This window comes from Cryptomeria japonica, chromosome 6 (assembly GCF_030272615.1).
Source record: "Cryptomeria japonica chromosome 6, Sugi_1.0, whole genome shotgun sequence".
Lineage (NCBI taxonomy): Eukaryota > Viridiplantae > Streptophyta > Pinopsida > Cupressales > Cupressaceae > Cryptomeria > Cryptomeria japonica.
In genome coordinates, this window is record NC_081410.1 from 403,812,553 (window position 1) to 403,832,591 (window position 20,039).

The following is a 20,039-nucleotide window of genomic DNA, read 5'->3' on the forward strand; positions in this document are numbered from 1 at the left end:
AGGGATTTCATCTTGAAGCATTGTGAGAATACTATAACGGATAACCAACATGAATTTAATAAATGTCTATAGTAGTGACACATGGAATTTGGCTTGATCCATCCAAGATCTATCTCAATTGGCATTATGTATTTGTGCAAACTAACACTTGAATTGCATTTACTCGAGTATTGTGGACTTAAAATCAAAAATTTTGTTTACTACTTGGATCAATAATCCATTTAGATTTCTAGTAATAAATAGTAGAGTATTTTTTAGTCATAGGAAGAATCCCTTCCAATAAGAAGGGTGTTTGTTGGATCTTTATATCTTATTGATTGATATTTGTAATGGTTGCTAATTTCTAGAGTGAGGTACAAAAGAATGAATTGCGAGGCAACTAGATCAATTGAGTGCTTTGCTAGACATGGTAGTATAGAGGCAATAAGAGGAGGAAAACCTAAATGAAGTGAAGGATTATTTGGGATGAGAGATGTAAAATTGCATCATTTGTTAGGATGATGCATATGAAGAAGCAAATTGTCCTTTGTTAAAAAAAATGATAATGAAGTGGACCACCCAGAATCTCAAAATGCAAAGTTCTGATTTTTTGATTCTTTTGTCTTTTGCGTAATTTTATGATTTTTTGTTTTGTGCTGGGATTTGCAAATTAAATGAAAAGTACAAGAAATAATTGCTGGAAATGATAAAGACAATGTTGATGTGGGAAAATGTCGCATGCTGATCTCTCTTGTCAACACAGAATAGAATATTGAGATCATAGTTGGACTACTCGCCGAAAACTCGACGAGTTTCTAAAAACTCGCGAATTTTTCCAATTGAAGAGTAGTAATGCCATTGACTTATAAAAGAAACTCACTGAGTTCTTAGGAAAAACTCGTCAAATTTTTGGCAAGTTTTTCACAAAAACTCGGCGAGTTTCTAGGAAAAACTTGGCTGCAATAAAAAAGAGGCCCAAACATGTCAAAAAATTATCTATTTTTTTTTTCAAGTCAGTCTCATTCTCTTCATTAGAATATATACATGAATTATAACATTTAAGTATAAGTCTTCCTTTCTTATACTTTAAATTATATTTCATGTATATATTGGCATGATGTTTGAGAGTGGTTTCAGATCTCTAGGAGTTATAATGCAAATTCTAGGTTTAGAAGATCTTTTAAATTTTCGAACTAGTCAAATTTCAATAATCAGTAGGCTCCTATCAACATTCTCTTTCTCTCTCTATCTTACTCACTTTATCTGCCCCGAATTTTAGACCTATCTATCTCCCTATCACTCTTCCTCTATCCTCCTCTCTACCACTCTCCATCTCACTCTCTCCTTTCTCCCCCAAGATCTAGACCTATCTCTCTACCCCTCTCTTTCTCACCTTCAAACCCTTGCGAGGGGTGCTACCCTCAACCTAATTTTATTTCGCAGATGCTTGGTGGCAAAGTTGGGGTGGAAATACCCCAAATCTCAAAAAAATTGCCCTCAGAATCTTATGTCACCCTTGTACTTCATCCAGTTGTGAACACAATTGGAGCTTGTTGGAGGCCATCCACACGAAGAAGAGGAGCAAGTTAGCTCAAAAATGCCTCAACGACCTTGTCTTTGTGAAATATAATCTTCGGTTGTGCACAAGGAAGGTAGAGGAAGCACTGGTTGGTCTAATTGATTTGGATGATATAGATCCTTAGAGTCATTGGACATTGCAAGAGCAAGCAACCTCCATTGTTTACAGAGGATGACATCAATGATTTGGAGAGGCAGGCTATGGAGGAGGAGGGGGTGGATTTGGTTTCACACTGGATGACATTGAGGAGGATGAGGAGTCATTGCCAGTGCCACGCACATCTAGAGGCAAAGCTACATCCAGGATGGAGGATGAGCCACAACCTGAGCTAGTCATACCGAGTGAGGAGGCACAATCACACCCACAACAAACTTCTAGGACTAGGCCCTCTAGTTCTACCTCTCCCCTAGTTTTTACTAGAGCTGGGAAGAGGAAGATGCAATTGTATTGATTTATTTACTTTTAGTTCTACAAAAACTATTTTGCTTCCAGTCATCAACATTCCTCATTGGGATGCAATTTTGTACCCACTTTGTGTTTAAATATATCTAGACTCAACTTGTTTCTTTTGTTTTCTCATTTATTGACTCATGGGATGCATCTTCTCATTGAATTTTGCAAAAAAAAAATGCATTTCTAATTAAATTTAAGCAATTTTTTAAGTTCTCGAGTTTTTTGCCGTGTTTTTCCTGAGTTTTTTTTCAGGCCTTGGCAAGTTTTTGGTTTTGACTAGTTCAACTATTACTGAGATAATCCCATTCTCTCTTGAGTAAGGAATTTTCTTGCATCATAAGTCATTTAGTGTCTCATCATCAGGTTTTTGGAAGGGTTTCTTTTGCTGGTCAGACCCTTTGTGAAAATATTTTTTTTCCTTATTACTTGAGGATGGCTTGGATGAGAACTTACTCTTAGGGGCAACAAATTCCATACTTCTAGCCTTCTTCATGGCCTCTTGTAAGGTCGGTGGATCAAAGGCCTTAAGCCAACCACATAAAGGCTTTGAAAGCCCCTCAATGAAGAGTATTATCAACCGACCCTTTGAAATGTAAGACACCATCACCGACAACCTTCGAAATCAGCAATGTAAATCTCCAAGGATCCAGACTGCTTGAGATAGGCAAGATTCCTGAAATGTTTATTAGTGAACTCATCATAGGAGGTAATCGGGCGATGTCCCAAGGTAACCAACCGTGGTACCACCACTCATGAACCACGCCATGGAAGTGCAAAGTAGCAAACTTTATCACCTCCTCTATCATGGGTCTCAAAGATAAGTAGTTGTCGAGCTTCTACACCCAAGCCCGAGCTATAAACCGGTCTCCCTTGTCAAAGTGTGGCAAGGCTAACTTGCCGACAACTTGCTAAAAATCCCAATGACCATGTGGAGCCTTGTGATCTGTTCTGCCAATTGTGCCTGCATTGAGTCTCTTATGTCCTATGAATTGATCAAGGGTCAATAACTTCTTGACTTTTGGTGGTAGGGTCATGTACTTCGTATAATGTTGTCGGATTTTTTCTGTTGCAGAGATTTGTGGTTTAGGCCCTCGGCTTTGCCGAATGGGTGACACGTCGTGCTAGTTGAAGACAGACCGTAGAGGTCTCAAAATTGAACTGGTATTGGTAGTGTGCTCTTTAAAACCACTATTATGTCCACTCTCACCATGTGTCCTGCTAGTCTCACCAGTATAGGTGGTGTGTCAAATTTTCTCTCAATCCTAGTGTTAGGGCTGATTGACCTAGCCCTTTCCTTTTCCTTCTCAGCCATAGTACTTGTAGTGTCCTAATTGCCACTAGAATCTATCCTGTGAATTCCAATGATACTAGAAGTTGTCTCACCCTTTGGAACCCGTGGTGGTTGCCACTAGACGTGATACTCTTCTCTAGTGTAAGTCTCGTGGTGGTTGCCACTGGACGTGATACTCTTCTGTAGTGTAAGTACGCAACTCTTTGTCACACATTAAAACCCCTATTCAACAGGATTGCAGGAAGTTCTGTGCTTTGATGCCACTGAAGTGAACCACCTTGGATCTGAAAATGCAAAGTTCTGATTATTTTTTGGAAATTTTCCGATTTTTTTATTTTTTTGTGTTTTGTGTAGTTTTCTAATTTTAAAAAAAAGTTTTTTCCAATTATCTGATTTTGTTGTTTTTATGCTGGGATTTGCAAATTAAATGAGAAGTACAAGAAATAATTGCTGGAAATGATAAAGACAGCAAGTACAAATAATAAATTGAGGGAATTTTCACTTTATTGTGGTTCAAAGGACACAATTACATACCCGATATAGGCATGTGCAGGTCTGGTTATGACTGATACATGACAAATTATGGACTGATCTGATGTTTCAGAGGTCTGATCTACACTTTCAGATCTGATACAAATTCTGATCTGCTAAAGTGATGCCTGAAAAAACCCACGTTCCAAGTGTAAGATGCTGCAAAGGTCCCCTAGGAGTGAACGACTGTCTTGGAAGTCGATGATGCTGATGTATAGCATGCCAATTGGTTCAGTTCTGCTTGTACAGTCAGAATTAACAAAGAATCCCTGCCCTTTTCACTGCTGCAAACTAAATATGACTCCTATTGATTTCTTCAATGTAGTATCTTGCATGAATGCTCTTAGGTGATCTTTCACACCTATAAGCTCTCCATCCTCTTAAAATTTTTGTTCTGAAAGTCTGAGTTCTTTGTTGAAACCATTGCACTAGAGCTCTAAATCCAATGCTGGAAAATAACCTGTAAAAATGATCTCAAGAATGCCAAAATAGAGGCTCCAAATGTTACTTTATTGGCCTCAACCCTAATTGAACTCTTTTGCGATGGCATCTTGAACATTTTTTTTCGAATATTCTTTCTTTGATTTCATCTCCCTCTCTCAACTTAGGTGAACTTTCATCATGAGGCCCTTAATAATTTTATTTGACTTCACCTCTTTTAAATACAACTTCCCCTTACTAGGGAGGCATGCCATGGGGGGGTGGGGCACTTTTTAATTTATTAAATATTAGTCATTTAATTAATAAGACTTTATTTTATTCAAATTAAAATATTAAAGCAAACACTTTAATAGTTTTTTGTTTTATTCCAAACCATCACTGGACTACTCCCAACTGAGAACTGATGATACATTTAGTCCCCAGGTGATGTCTATAATTTGCAGGCCAACTCCTAATCTTCCGCTAAAAAATAGGAAACCTCATAAAAAATAGGAGTTTGTCACAAAACATCAGAAAAGGCTCACAAAGCCCCCTGCAAGGCTCCACAAGCTCCGGGAGGTCATTAGTCTAATTATCAATCTCCTAGAAAAAGGAGCCCTTCCTAAAAAATAGGAAACTCGCTATAAGCTCTTGAAACTGCTCACAAGCCTCCCCAAAGTCACCTGACTCCTTGAATGGGCTTTCTATCCACTGTATTAGCCTACGGGAACCTTGATGATAGGCTATTCTTGCTAGAGACATTTGTGCATAGGAAGGGGACATTACACATGACACTAAACATTGTAGAATGCTTGAGGAGTTAAGGGATGACGAGAGATTGGAATTTGACAATCCAAGATGATGGGGCTGTTGTCCGTATTTTTGTATTCACAGAAATAGACAACCCCTTTAAAATTTTTGTTAAAAAATGAAAATTTTTACTCTAAGGCATGCTTCTCGAGGCAAAATTTTGCTTTGCCCCTGGACTGGATTAATCTTTAGTCCACGTTTCAAATTTCATTGTGTTTTGAGTTTGTTTGCTATGTTTTTTCTTCAATTTCGGGTTTTTTCTTCTTGGCTGTAGGTGGGAAATTTTCCTTTGATTGCAAATTTTTATTTTCTCTTGTTTTAGTGTTGTAGGGGAATTTTAAAACAATTACAAGTACACTTTATCTAAAACTTGTCACTTGTAACTTACTTTTTATTTCCCCCTTGCTTTTTATGTCTTCTAAACTTTTTGGAGAAATTACAAGTTAATTTAAAATTATAAGTTTAAAAAGAACTTCTAATTTCTTTTAAAAGTTCCTACTTAAGTGATTTTTAGATGTAATAGGGATTTTATTTCCCTGTTACAAGTTTTATGTCCTTTAAGTCATTTTAAACTTGTAAAGGGGATTTTATTTCCCTATTACAAGTTATTTTGACATGTCTTTTTGTTCTTTCCTCTCACAAACCCGAATTTGCCTAAGTGATGAAAAGTGAAAGATTTAAAACTTGTAGAAGGGTTTTTAAAACCTGATTACTTGTTGTTTGCAAAGCATTTTAAACTTGTAGTTTCTTGCCAAGAACCCGACCTGCCTTTCCTTCCAAGGAGTTCGATTTTGGAAGAGTTTGAATCTGATTTTTGTGGGAGAATCCATGAAATGAGGGAGGTGTGTTATCTCTAATGCATTTTTGTTGCGTCTTGGGCCACAATTTTTGCCAAATGGAAGGCGTTTTGCTGTTCGTTTGCCATGTTTTTGCCTCCTTTCAATCCGTTTTTGCAGCATGTAAGGAGGAGTTTTTGGTCTCCTAACCTAAGCGATTTGTCTCTTTGCTTCCATACGTGGGTTTGCTAGGCGTATTGACCTGTTCTTCCTCCTCCTTGGATGCCGTTTTTGGTTCTTTTGGTTGAAATCTGAGTTTGGTTGGGATGTGGCAAGGGTTTTCAACATATTGATTTTGCCTTCTATTTAAGGAGCTGATTGTTTCTTTCAAAGTTATTTCATCTCTTTGAAGGGCATCTTGATCAAGCAAGGTATGTTTTGTTTTCAGTTTTGTCTTTATTTTATTTTTTGTTGTTTTGAAATTCCTTGATTGATCATGATAGGTTTATGTTTTGTTCTTGTTTAAATTCGGGTTTGAGAGAGTTCTTCCCATTTGACCCAAATCTCGAATACAATTTGAGGATTGCATTGTCTTTCCCCTCACATTTTTCCCTCTTTACTTGAATTCAGGTTTTTAAAATCCAATTGCAAGTAAGATGAAAAATTTAATTTTTCCCCTTTGGTTGAAAAGACTTAATCCTTTTTTGTCAAAACTTTAAGTTTCAAAGTTGTTAAAAAGCTTGTCTTTCCAATTTTGGGTTTTAAAAACCTGATTACAAGTAGAGGTTTTTTCCATTTCCATGTGGTTAAAATGAAGATGATCTTCCAAAATTCAATTCATATCCATCCGCACTCATTAACCTTGTTCACAAACTCCATTCCCATCATTTTTCTCATGTCAAAATTCCATTTTTTGCACATTCCTTCATTTCTCTTATTACAAGTCTATTTGCATTTGGGTTTTAAAAACCCGATTGCAAATATGTTCCACCTCACTTGCATACTTGTAACACATTTCCCAAGATCCAAAATTGGCCAAAAGCCTAGTTTCAAGTGTTCCTATTTATTCACCATTTTCCTCTAAAGAAGGATGGAGTTTTTCCTCATTGAGAAGAAGAAGTATGCTTCTTTCGGCTGATCTTGATGTTGCTTTGACACATCTAGATCTTCATCGCAGCGCACTAGACTCTTGTTCAATGACTGATTTAATGTCGTCTTCCTCTCAAAAGAAGATGAAGTACAAATATGATAAGTACCAAAACGAGATCTCTCCTTCCCAAGTTTTGATTCCCATGGAGCACATCAAAGATACGAAAAGAGGGCATGTTGACATGTCAGAGTTCCTTAAAAGGGTGGAAGATCCCAGGGATAGCAATATGCAGCGCCTGTTGGATAACCACATTCACTATGCTTCTTCCTTTCCAGTGGCTGCCCTAGAACCTGAGTTCGTTCTTGCTTGTGCTAACCATTTTGACAAAGAGACAAGAATTATCAGGAATGATGATGGGGAAGTGATAATCCGTCTTGATGTGGACACTATCGAGAAGGTTTTCAAAATACCACCAACACCTGTGTACATAGAAATCTCCAGAGATAGTGCAATTGAGTACTATGTTTCAAGAGAGAAAGATTGCAAACGCCATATCAATAGGTGGATCCATGAGCCATGGGGTTCTTTTACACGGTGGGCTAAGTTGTATCGATGTGATTTCAAATGGGAGATCAAAGACAATCACTCTTTTCAACAGGATGATGGTTTTGGAACATTCTAATGTTTTTGAACCATGGATGTATAAGTTCATCATGCTCATAAGGTAGTCTCAACACATCTCTTGGGTCGAAATAATCAGTGATACCCTTTGTGAACAACTTGCAGTAGTTCCTTCCACTATGACATTCTACATGAACTCATATTTAGTGTATATAGCAACATCACTCAGACACTTCCCTAGTCTTTCTACCAAGGGTGATCGCTCGCTTATACCCGTGTGGGATTACTATGACCAACTGCCTTTGAGACCCAACAGATTGCACTACAGGAGGGTCCAGGATGCCTTCTTTGGTCATTATATGTGCTTGTTTGACAAGACGTTGAAAAACAAAAGAGTGTCAGTTGCCGCATGGGAGAAGGTGAATGAATATGGTTGCTTATTCCTTCAATTCCAAACTTTCACTTACATGAGAGTATGTTACAACGGCCAGCCATATATGCTTCCTAGCTATCCAACTAATAAGATCATTCTTATGGAGTTGGGAAGACAGATCATGGCTGTTCATGCATATCAATTTGTTAAGCATAAGGTTGGAATGGGAATTTCCACAAACAACCCATTGAAGGTTGGCCATTATTCCCTCATTACATCCACCAAAGCCAAGGCCATGGAGATCGAAATGCAGGAAATAAAGCTTAAAAGGTTCAAGCCAAGAGTAGATTTTGATTACTGAGGCATGAAGGAGAAGATCAAAAAGTCTTTCAAGCATGTGCATTGGATAGAAGAAATCTGGGTTGATCTCGTTACTAGGAAAAGGAGGTTCGTAAGATGGATTATTGCAGACTCACTCTTGAGTAGATTGTTAACTTGAACTTGGTGAACATTCCTGAAGGAATGATTGATGATGGAGAGATACTTGATCCTGAATATTTTGAAAAGAGAGTTGATGAAGCACGACTTCCATCAATTCAATGGTCACATAAGAAATGCACTTCCATTCTTGATAGATTTCAGCCTGTCTTAGCTAACACCAATACTTGGCTCAAGAGCAACGGTGTTAGACTCATCAAGATCAAGATTGGAAAAGAAGATGATTCTATAGGACCTGTCAGATGCAAGTCCGAAATCAAAGTAGACAAGAAGGAAGGTGCATCATCTTCAGGAATGAGAATCAAGTTGAGAGTTAGCAGAGCAATGGTACTTCTTCCTTAAGAAGTGACAGTTCGAGGGAAAGAAAAGCTTTAGCTTCATATTCATGGAATTGATTATGAAGATCCAGAGGAAGAACTACAATTAGATAATGCTCCCGAGTCACCAACTTCGGAGTCACCTCATGAAGTTCCTCCTTAGATTCCTTTAGAATTACCTATGTCTTCTCTTGACGTGGATGTGGATGCTTTTTCCACTGTTCGTATTGTTCCAGTTTCAACAAGTGAATCTCCTCAGAGGTTCATTCCAATTTCAGCAGCAGAGCCGTCCCTTGATCATCCTCAAGAGAATTTGATGAATACTCTGAGGATAATCCTACATGTTGCCCGTTGTCAGAGATTGATACTTCTACTTCTAGTTTTGATGAGTTCATGATGCAGCCGTCATGTCCTTTGGTTAATGAGCAGTCTATAGTTGTTCAAACAATAACTTCTCCCAGGATGACGACTGTTGTTCAAACAAAAACTGCTTCTCCCTCACTTTCAGCTGTTACTCAAACAAAATTGATGGCTTTACTTCCATGGCTTAGTTCTTTTACTCCTAAAAGAAAGAAGCAGGAAATATCTCCTGAGACCTTTGATTTCTAGCATCTCCAGCAATCAAAACCCAAGGTTGCCAAAAGAGCTAAGACGATTTCAAGGGTAACAGTGGATAGTAACAGAATGAAGGTGGTTGAAATTGCTGAACCAATTGAATGAAGGATTTTCTACTCATAAAGACTTTGAGCTTTATAGTTGTAAATTTGCTATCTTTGAGTAATACAAGAGAGGTGAGAAATTTTAGACTTTGTGTTGAAGTCTTGCTTTATCCCTTTGTGTTCTTATGTCATCTTGGGATATATCTTTGTGTTTATTTTGAAGATTGTGGAAGGCTGTTAGAAAGAGCTTCACTTCATTTAATTGCAGACTTTGTGTTGCATCTATTAGAAGTGAAATTAGTTTAGAAATTAGAATTAGAGTTGAGAAGAATCTCAAGACTTTGCGTTTGTGATAGATTCTCAAATAGAATAGTTTTAGAAGTGCATTCTATTTGTAGACTTTGTGCTGCTATATATTGCACTTGGTTCTGAAAATTATCATTACAAAGGGTTGATAGGATCACAGATATTCAAGACTTTGAGCTTGATATTGTTTTCCCGTCCCGGAGGGAGTGAGGGAAATCTTTGGGTTTTTAGGAAACTTCATTTCCTCTTTCTTATTTCATGGTAAGTTATTATTGATATTTGCTTTTAATTGCTATTCTTTCCTGTGAAGAGGAAAGAATATAGTTTTTCTTGAAAGGAGGAAAATTGTTGTCCCACCTGTTTTTATTAATTTAGATAGGGGGAGCCTTCCCTTACAATTAGGAGAGTATTTACTCATACGCTATGGCTGAAATCCACAATTTTGTACAGCTATTGAGGTGTCCAAAATTTTCAACCAACAGGGGCAATGTAATGAGACTAGCACAAAGCTTTAAAAAATGAAAGAGTAACATCTAAAATGCAAGGGTAACATTGGTCATCATCTAGAGATGGCAGTTATAGACTAGCAGGAGTATGCCGTTATTTTGAAAAGCATAGTATGTGGCTCTTTAAAGATGACTATATTTTTAATCAATTGATAAAACTTCAATGCATAAAGACATCTTATGCTTTATAATTGTTTCTCTTTGTATTGTTACCTCTTTGGGATTTTTGAAAGTGCTTCATCTTGCTTTGGCGATTTCTCTTGTTTGTGACACTTTGACCCTTCTTGAAGAAGAAAGTGAAGAGGGTATGATTATTGGCTAGGATCCTATTCTTGAAAATGTAGGCCCTACTGATGTTTGGGGAAAGCCAATTGATCACGATCCATCTCCTACTAGTCATTCAGCTCTTGCTTCTTATCGATCTGTTTTTTTTGTCTCTACAAATTTGTTGGTTAAAGCTTTGCCTCGTGTCGACTTCAAGGCTTGAGTTTTTTGCACCCACTCATTTTTGTAGATGTGTGATATTAATATTTATACAAAGTAATATAAGATAATTCCTTAAAAAAACAAAAAAAATACAAGTGTATTAGTTACATTCTTTAGTTCTTTTAGCTTTTCTTAACCATGTTTCAGCATGTTAAGAAAACCCAATGCAATTTACATGAAAACCTTCATAGGAAGTTTCCCAATATTCAGGGATCAATTCTAGGAGATGTATAGAGACACAAAGAAACTTCATTTGGAGTCGCTTGTTGTTGGGAGACATCCATATATGGATCTTCAAGGTCACACTTTGCTTATGGGAGACGACTTTAAGGGTAAGAGTACGAGTCTTCTGGTAACTATGCTAGTTTTGGGTTTGTATGGATAGATGAGAGGTAATTTTTAATGAATTTTTTAGAGTACACAGTGAAATACTCTATCTCACACTGACACTATTTTATTTATACTAAATTTATCTTGAAAGATTCCTAGAGATGCTATAGACAATCCCTTGAGATCGTGTTGGTGATGTATTTAGGAGTACCACTGATTGCATTATGATCATTTGGCATGGATCTTATTCTTTTCTACTTTTATCAAAATGCTTCATGCAAATTTCTTTCTAATTATTTCTGATTTTGCATTTAAGTCCATAATGTTGTTAGAGTTGTAGCATATGACAATGCCTGTCCTAACTGTTGTCTGCAGAAGCTTATGCCCGTGAACAAACAGCCCGTGTAGAGAAAATTGCTACAGAACACCATGGCTCTGATTTTGTATTTGTTCAAAGTGCTAAGGAGAAAGAGGAATTATGGAAGGTACATTTTCTTGTATATCATGCGATGTGATGGCTGGTTTGGCTGATATTTCAATCGAAGCAACTAATCAAAATATGGATTCTTTAATTGCTCAGATTAGTTGGACAAATGCCTGTAACTATAGTTAATTTTTAGATTGACTTGTATATGCGTTGAGCCATAAATAGACAATCTATACTGAATTTCATATGATGCTTGAGATTTGATGAATCATGAATTCTTGATGACCATAAAGAATAGTCATACATGAATAATTTACGCCTTGTGCTTGTACACTTAAAATTATTAGATGAGAAAGGAAGCACTTTATGCAAACTTGGCATTGGAGCCTGAAAAGGAAGCAATGACAACGGTAAGTCTCTTTGAAATTGTCTTTCGATTTGTTATTTTATTCTCTACCATGGTGGCGGTTTTAAGCTTTTATAAAACACACATCACAACTATTCAAGTGAACATGAAGTTTAGTACATTCGGGTTTGAATTCTTGCACATGTAATATGGTTCATCAAATATAAAAGGAATTACATTGAAATATTGAATTAGACATGCATGAAATGTATTGCTAGACTGAAGTATATCTTTTGTTACAAATAAAAGCAAGCAGAGCTTTCTTTCTCAGTAAGACTTTTTGACAATCCAAAAGTAAAAAAATATTGTATTAAAATGAAATTGATACAAACTTTGTAAATAATGTTTTGGTGATCAACTGATTTATATGCACAGATACAAAGCAAAGTTAAAGATCTGAAAATCGAGACACTATAACTAGATCTAGATGCTGAGAGATGCTAAGAGATACCCAATAATACAAAGCAGAGGAGAACAACTGAAGAACTTAAGATTAAATAGACTGAGAGAGGCTGGGAAAAAAGCTAAAAGAAAATACCTACGTTGTTGTGAAATATGGATCGAAGAATAATGACAGCGATTCTGGAAGACTGATTGCCATGAGTTATTGATCGTCTCCATCATTGAATCCGGTTTAAATACAAGAGGAAAGGTTGCCGACGTAGGGACATAGTTGCCACGTATGGACATGCCCCTATGGAGGCAACCGTTCATAACAATTAGTTTGTTTATGCTTAATTTCCGAACTGCATGCTCCGTTAATATAATGTGATTGAGAATCACATGGGCACGATAAATATCGTGCTCACTGTGATAATCATCGTAGTGTATACAAAGTTTATGTCCATCTGCATATCGCGACTGTGTGTTAATAGCACTCTCTAGAATGACTTTCAAGCGTCGATCATATATATATATATATATATAATAACCGATTTACCATCAATTAGATTCACGAGGGCTATATCTTAACACTCCCTCTTAGCAGGAGTGGATCTAAGTAATTTTCTTGGGAGCATATTCTGTCATGACTTCCGACACAATTCGGGACAACATTTAATATAGTCTTGTCATGACAATAGACTCACTATCATGATATCCGGCTCAGTCCGGGACAATCACTTAAGAAGTCAATCATGAGATGATCACATACTTTAGAATCAAGATATTCGGCACAGTCCGGGACAACAACTTAATGTAGTCAATCTTGACACTTGGTCAACTATTGTCAAGATCGTCACCTTGAAATAGTAACCTTAAACATAAGAAGATCGTCATCTTCTTGAACATAGTTAGAATATTGCAATATACATTTTATTTATTTATTCATGAACAAATTACATATGGTAGGAATTTCATCCTAATAATCTCAATTATAATCTAGTCATACCAAGTTTACTTCTGAAGTATTCTATCTTCAATCTTGCAAGTGGCTTGGTAAAGATATCAGCATTTTGTTCTTCAGTACTGATGTACACTAGTTTTATGACGTTTCGATCTACCATATCTCTTATGTAGTGATAAGGGATCTCAATATGTTTGGATCAATTGTGAAAAACTGGATTTACTGAGAGCTTGATACAGCTCTGATTATCACAGTGAATTATTGTTGAATTCAGAGTTTTTCCAAATAATCCAAATAATAACTTTCTCAGCCATACCGCTTCACAAGCTCCCATGGAGGCTGCCATATATTCTGCTTCGGTGGAGCTTTGTGCAACTGTTGACTGTTTTCTACTGAACCAAGATATCATAGCAGAACCAAGACTGAAGCAACACCCTGTAGTACTTTTACGGTTAGTGGTACTTCCGGCCCAATCAGAATCAGAATATCCTTCAAGTTTAATCTCAACATTTTCATACTTTAAGCCAAGTCCGATTGTGCCTCGTAAATATCTTAGAATGTGTTTAGCAGCCATTAGATGTATCTTCTTAGGTTCACACATGAAGTGACTTAATACATTTGTAGCATAGCAAATATTAGGACGAGTATTTACCAAATACATGAGTGAACCAATGATTTGTCTGTAGAGTGTGGGATCTGTAGGTTCTAAATCTTCTGCCTCAATTTTTAGCTTGTGCAAATTAGTTTCCATTAGTGTAGCTAATGGCTTACACTCCATCATCCCAAATCTAGTTAGAATATCCGTGGTGTACTTTCCTTGATTTAGGAAGATTTAGTTTTTCTTTTGCCATACTTCTAATCCCATAAAATAATGTAGAAGCCCTAGATCCTTCATATCGAATTCTGCTGCTAGATCTTGCTTACATTTCACAATGAGATTATCCTTTCTTGTTATCAAAAGATCATCCACATAAAGGACCAATATAATCATATTGCCATTTGAAGCCTTGAAGTAGATGTTGGGATCTGCTAGGTTCTATCCTTGCATGCCAGGCCCTAGGTGCTTGTTTTAGCCCATAGAGAGCTTTCTTTAGTTTACAAACATAGCAATTTTTATCACGTATGGTGAATCCTTCTGGTTGTTCTATATATACTTCTTCAATTGAACCATTTAGGAAGGCAGTCTTTACGTCCATTTGGTGAATTTTCCATCCTTTGGATGCTGTAATTGTAATGATTGTTCTTACTGACGTATACCGGGCAACTGGGGCAAATGTCTCTTCATAATCAATTCCTCCTTTCTGAGAGAATCCCCTGGCCACAAAGCAAGCTTTATGTTTTTCAATGCTGCCATCAGATGCATATTTGATCTTGAATAACCACTTGGATGAGACAACTGATTTGTCTTTTGGTCTAGGCACTATATCCCAAACATCATTCTTTAGTATAGATTGATATTCTTCAACCGTAGCATCTTTCCAAGCCTGTTTTGATAAAGCTTCTCTGACATTTGTTGGTTCAGAATTTGTGAGTTCGGTTAGAAGTGCAGCATAACATTTTAGAGTTCTTGTTCTCTTATTTTCTTTGGAAATTTCATTTGGTTCTACATTATTCTCTTCAATCATTTTCCTTGCCCACAGAGGTCTTTTCTTGTTATTGATTGTTTCAATATTTTCATCAACAAGAGGTTCAGAAGCTCTTATGATGTCCTCCCTCTCAGTGTCTGAAGGTTCGGAATTTTCTATGATATTCTCCCTCTCAATCTCAGTTATGTGATCTTCTTCTTCTTTAGTAACGTTATCATCCTCAGGTTCTTTGAGTGTAGTGTTTTCTTCAAACTTTACATCTCTACTTATCTCAACAGAGTTTTTGCCTGGAATGTAAATGCGATATCCTTTAGTATTTTCACTATAGCCAATGAAGATACCTCTTTTTTCTGGATGGTTCTAGTTTTGTCCTCTTTTCTTTAGGAACATGTATATATAAGGGACAGCCAAATATCCTTAAATGACTTAACTCTGGTTTGTTCCTTGTAAAAGCTTCTTCAGGGGTTATGTTTTCTAGAACTGAGTGCGGACATCTGTTTTGAATGTAGATTGCTGTATTTGAAGCTTCTGCCTAGAATGAAGTGTGTAAGTTCTGGTCATGCATCATATCTTTTGCTGCTTCAATTATTGTTCTGTTCTTTCTTTCTGCTACTCCATTCTGTTGTGGATTATATGGTACAGTATACTCCCTCTTAATCCTGACAGAATTACAAAAGTCTTTGAAGTTGTCAAATGTATATTCTCCCCCATTGTTGGATCTTAACACCTTAATTTTCTTCCCTGACTGGTTTTCTACTAGTGCCTTGAATTCTTTGAACTTAGATAGTACTTCATTTGAGTCTTTGCACTTTAGAAAATATATCCATGTTTTTCGAGAGTAGTCATCAACAAAGATTATATAGTATAAGGATCCAGTTAGGGATGGTGTTGACATGGGACCGCATAGGTCTGAGTGAATTAGTTCTAAAATAGATTTTGATTTGTGCTTGCTTGAGGGAAAAGAAACTTTCACATTCTTTCCCAAGGCACATCCTTTGCAAATGCCTGTGTGTTCAGATTTTAGTTGGGGCAGTCTTGAAGTAATCTTCTTTATGTTGGATAAAGCACCATATCTAAGGTGTCCTAATCTTTTGTGCCATAATTCATTATTATTTGAAACTTCAAGATTTAGTGCATCCTTTTGATCACTGCATAGTTTGTATAGGCTACCATCTCTTGAATCTATTGTTATGGCATTTTTGATATTTGTATTTTTAGGCCAGAGTAGAACTTTATCTTCATTGAAGGTAACCCAATATCCTTGATCAGCTAGGCCTGAGATTGAGACTATATTTCTTTTTATTCCAAGTACAAACAGAACATCCTTTAATTGTAGAGATACTCCATTTCTTAGTTTGATAGTACAGGTCCCAATTCCTTTCACAGGATATGTGGAGTTATCTCCAATAGTAACCTCTTCACTTGAGTGTGCGTTAAGTGTTTCAATCTGATTTCTGAATCCAGTTATATGCCTTGATGCTCCACTGTCTACAATCCAAGTGTTTTTATTTGTATTTATTTCACTTGATAGGGCTAAGAAGAAAAGTGAGTTTTCTCCTTTGACTTCGGCTAGAGTAGCTTGTGTTTTCTTCCTTTCTGGACAATTCTTGTGAGTGTGCCCATATTTGTCGCATTTGTAACACTGAATTTTAGACATATCTCTTTTCTAATGGTTTTTATTTCCTCTCTTCCGTTTGGAGAACTTTTTCTTTTTGTTGAAGGTATTTGTATTAAGTGCTTGGATTTCTCCTTCTTTATTTGGCCCTAATCCTCTTGAGATTAGTCGAGATTCCTCTTGAATGCACTCATTCTTAAGTTGTTCAAATTTGGGTAAGGGGGGTGTTCTGTTAATACATTGAATGTAGGATTCCCATGAAATTGGTAATCCTCTTAGGGCTATGAGAGAGATTTCTTGATCATCTACATCATTTCCAATAGTTTGTAATTGGTCTTTTACTTCAGATATCCTTGAAAAGTATGTAGATATTGTATCATCTTTATTCATCTTTATGTTTAAAAGTTGTTGTTTCAAGGTTAACATTCTGCTCGCATTGTTTCTTTGCTTTATTATTACGCCTTTTCCAGGTAGATTTCTCTAGATCATCATTTGGCATGTCTAGATTTTCTTCTATGTAAGACTCTAATTCTAGTTCTTCAAGAATGGCAATGATTCGTATCTTCCAGGAAACGAAGTTTGAGGCTCCTTCGAGTCTATCTTCCACTCTCATATTACTTGACATTTTGAATATTTTCTTAGTCGGATATATCCTCTACGTATATAGCCTCTGCGTCGATTTGTTATTTACTTCCGATAAATGCTTATGAGTAATATGGCTGTCTAATTTATTCTCTTAATAACTTGGCTCTGATACCATGTTGTGAAATATGGATCGAAGAATAATGACAGCGATTCTGGAAGACTGATTGCCGTGAGTTATTGATCGTCTCCATCATTGAATCCGGTTTAAATACAGGAGGAAAGGTTGCCTACGTAGGGGCATGTCCATACGTGGCAGTTATGGATCGAAGAATAATGACAGCGATTCTGGAAGACTGATTGCCGTGAGTTATTGATCGTCTCCATCATTGAATCCGGTTTAAATACAAGAGGAAAGGTTGCCTACGTAGGGACATGTCCATACGTGGCAGTTGCCACGTATGGACATGCCCCTACGGAGGCAACCGTTCATGACAATTAGTTTGTTTATGTTTAATTTCTGAACTGCATGCTCCGTTAATATAATGCGATCGAGAATCACATGGGCACGAGAAATATTGTGCTCACTGTGATAATCATCGCAGTGTATACAAAGTTTATGTCCATCTGCATATCAGGACTGTGTGTTAATAGCACTCTCCAGAATGACTTTCAGGCATCGATCATATATATATAATAACCGATTTACCATCAGTTAGATTCACGAGGGCTATATCTTAACATACGTAAGGTTGAGTTATTTTACAAGATAAAAGTATGTAAACCATAACTATCTAATACAAATCATAAATTTATAACTAACCAAGAGCTACAAAATGGCTAATAATACTAGTGGGAAATGAGTTATGCCTTTGTACTGACTGTAGATTTTCAAGAGACTCTTTTATCACTAGAGCTTTTATCCGTTCTGCACTGCACTGGGTGAAATTTTTCAATTGGAGAATAAATGGCATGGCAGTCCGATTGAAAAGGGATAAGATGTGGTTTTTTCTGTTTCAGGTTCAAAATCTTTTACCCTTGGCTGGGGTTTGTTGTATCTAACTAGGTCCATATAGATAGTCAAGGGTCTCTTTCAGCTTGTCAAAGATTGCTTTTGAACTTCAACTGTGTTGTTGGGTACATTTGTTGTGGCCCCTGTACTATTCCTGAATGGGTCTCTATTCCCTGTGGATTTGCCTAGAGGAACTTAGGCAGACACACAGGCCAAATTGCCTTGAAAGTTTGAAAATATGTTTTTTAATAAAACATACTTTTTTTGAAAACATCTCTTAAAATAAAAAACTAAAACCCGAAAAAGTAAAATCAAAATTTAAAAGATAAACACAAAACAAAAACACAACTTACCTTCTAAAAGAGAGGATACAAGTTTGAATCTTGAAGGGGGAAAGGTATGCACATCTCCTTGAAGCTGCCACTTGCATAAATTGGAGTATGTGGTAGTCTGATATGCTATATGCCACTTGTAAAGCCAAACCTGGTTGCCCTACATTGTAAATCATAAAAGGATTCCATTTTTATTTCCATTTCATTCGAACTCTCCCAAACTTTTTTTTTCAGCAGCAAAGGCTGCTGGATTTTTGAGTGGTGAAGGAGTGCAATATTGTGAAGGAGCATTTCGTGAGTTTTAGGATTTCAAATATCTTGAACCAAAGGAAGATTTCCCATTTAAAGGTAAGTTTATTTTAACTTACAAAAAATAAAAATTCTCAAACTATGTTTTTTTTTCTTTTCCAAAACAATATATTGTTGTTTTTCATTTTGAAAGTATCATAGGGTTATATTGTATTTTATTTTCTTCTTTTTTAACTTTTCTATGTTAATATACCCTAGATGGATTACAATTCATTTTGTTTACAATTGCCCTCCTTGTTTTTCAAAACATGTAGCTATAGTTATCCTTATTGTTAAGAATGGTTGTTGCTAGTTCAAGTCTAGTGGGCCTAGGAATGATGACGTCTTTCAAATTTGACGAAAGATCACCTCTGTGGATTTATGCAACAATGTTTGAGTAGCTTCCAAGAGTGAGGGGTTTTCTTTGGTGACATAGTTAGTGCAATAATGAGTATAAGAGCTTTTATAGTCGAGTGAAAGCTCACTTGTTTGCTATGACTAGCCAAGGGATTAGAGTTTGTCCAAGGTCGAGAAAAATGGGACTGCCCAAGGAAGGATGTTGTGAACCACTTTAGGGCCATCTTTTACCTTTGTAGCAGCGACTACGTCACATCTCTTTGTTGTGATGCCACCTTTATTGCAAGTGAGCTCAATCAGATAGGGAATTTCAAGTTGAGGCAAGAGTCAATAGATTAGCACATTGTATACTACATTTCAACAAACATGTTTTCTTTCAACCTAGTGAGATCACTATATTGGTGGAAAATGGTGATGATAATTAATCAAATACCTACAAGTTACATAGGTCCTAGGTACACAAATGCACACCACCTTATTGGCAAGATAAAGGCAAATAGGGGAGACATCACTACGACCAATTAGGGATTCATGGGCTGAAACAAGAATGTTCATTGTTTTTGATGGGTGGAAAAGTTGTAAAAACATGCTCTCAATTAATGTCATTGTAGTTTTCCCTTAATGGGCAATGATTACAAAGGTGGTTGATTGTTAGGGGCAAGTGAAGATGCAAAATTCATTGCCAACATCTTTCTTGAGTCTATAATTGCCCCATGTTCGGCCTAGGCATTCGAAGAGAAAATAATTTAATTAATAAAATCAAGTTGTCTAAATTATTTTTTTAGGCAACTTTATTTAATTAATTATAATTTGAATATTTTATTTTAATAAAGTGACATACTTGGGGCCAAAAATAAAATAAAATAAAATAAAGTTACTTATATAAGTAAAAAAAAGTTAATATCTTAAAAGTAATTTATAATTAATTCTCTAGATAGTTCCGAGAGGATTTGAAAAGGAGGATTGTGCAAATTTATTTCACATTTTGGAGAAACCCTCTTTGGGAGTTTGAGCCTTGGACAAATTTTTTAAGGTGAATATTGGTTTTGTGGACAAAACCCACT

General features: G+C 36.4%; 1 protein-coding gene across 4 annotated transcripts in view; it reads left to right on the forward strand.

The window, feature by feature from the left end:
* Window positions 1-20,039, forward strand: part of LOC131065840 (D-lactate dehydrogenase [cytochrome], mitochondrial) — a 283,265-nt gene that overhangs the window by 145,073 nt on the left and 118,153 nt on the right. For 2 of the 4 annotated variants that reach the window (XM_058000478.2, XM_058000476.2), the window contains exons 13-14: window positions 11,401-11,510; window positions 11,800-11,862. In XM_058000478.2, coding sequence (XP_057856461.2) covers window positions 11,401-11,510; window positions 11,800-11,862 — 173 coding nt within the window. The remainder of the gene's footprint in view (window positions 1-11,400; window positions 11,511-11,799; window positions 11,863-20,039) is intronic. The other 2 variants (XM_058000480.2, XM_058000477.2) reach the window with 1 other exon arrangement.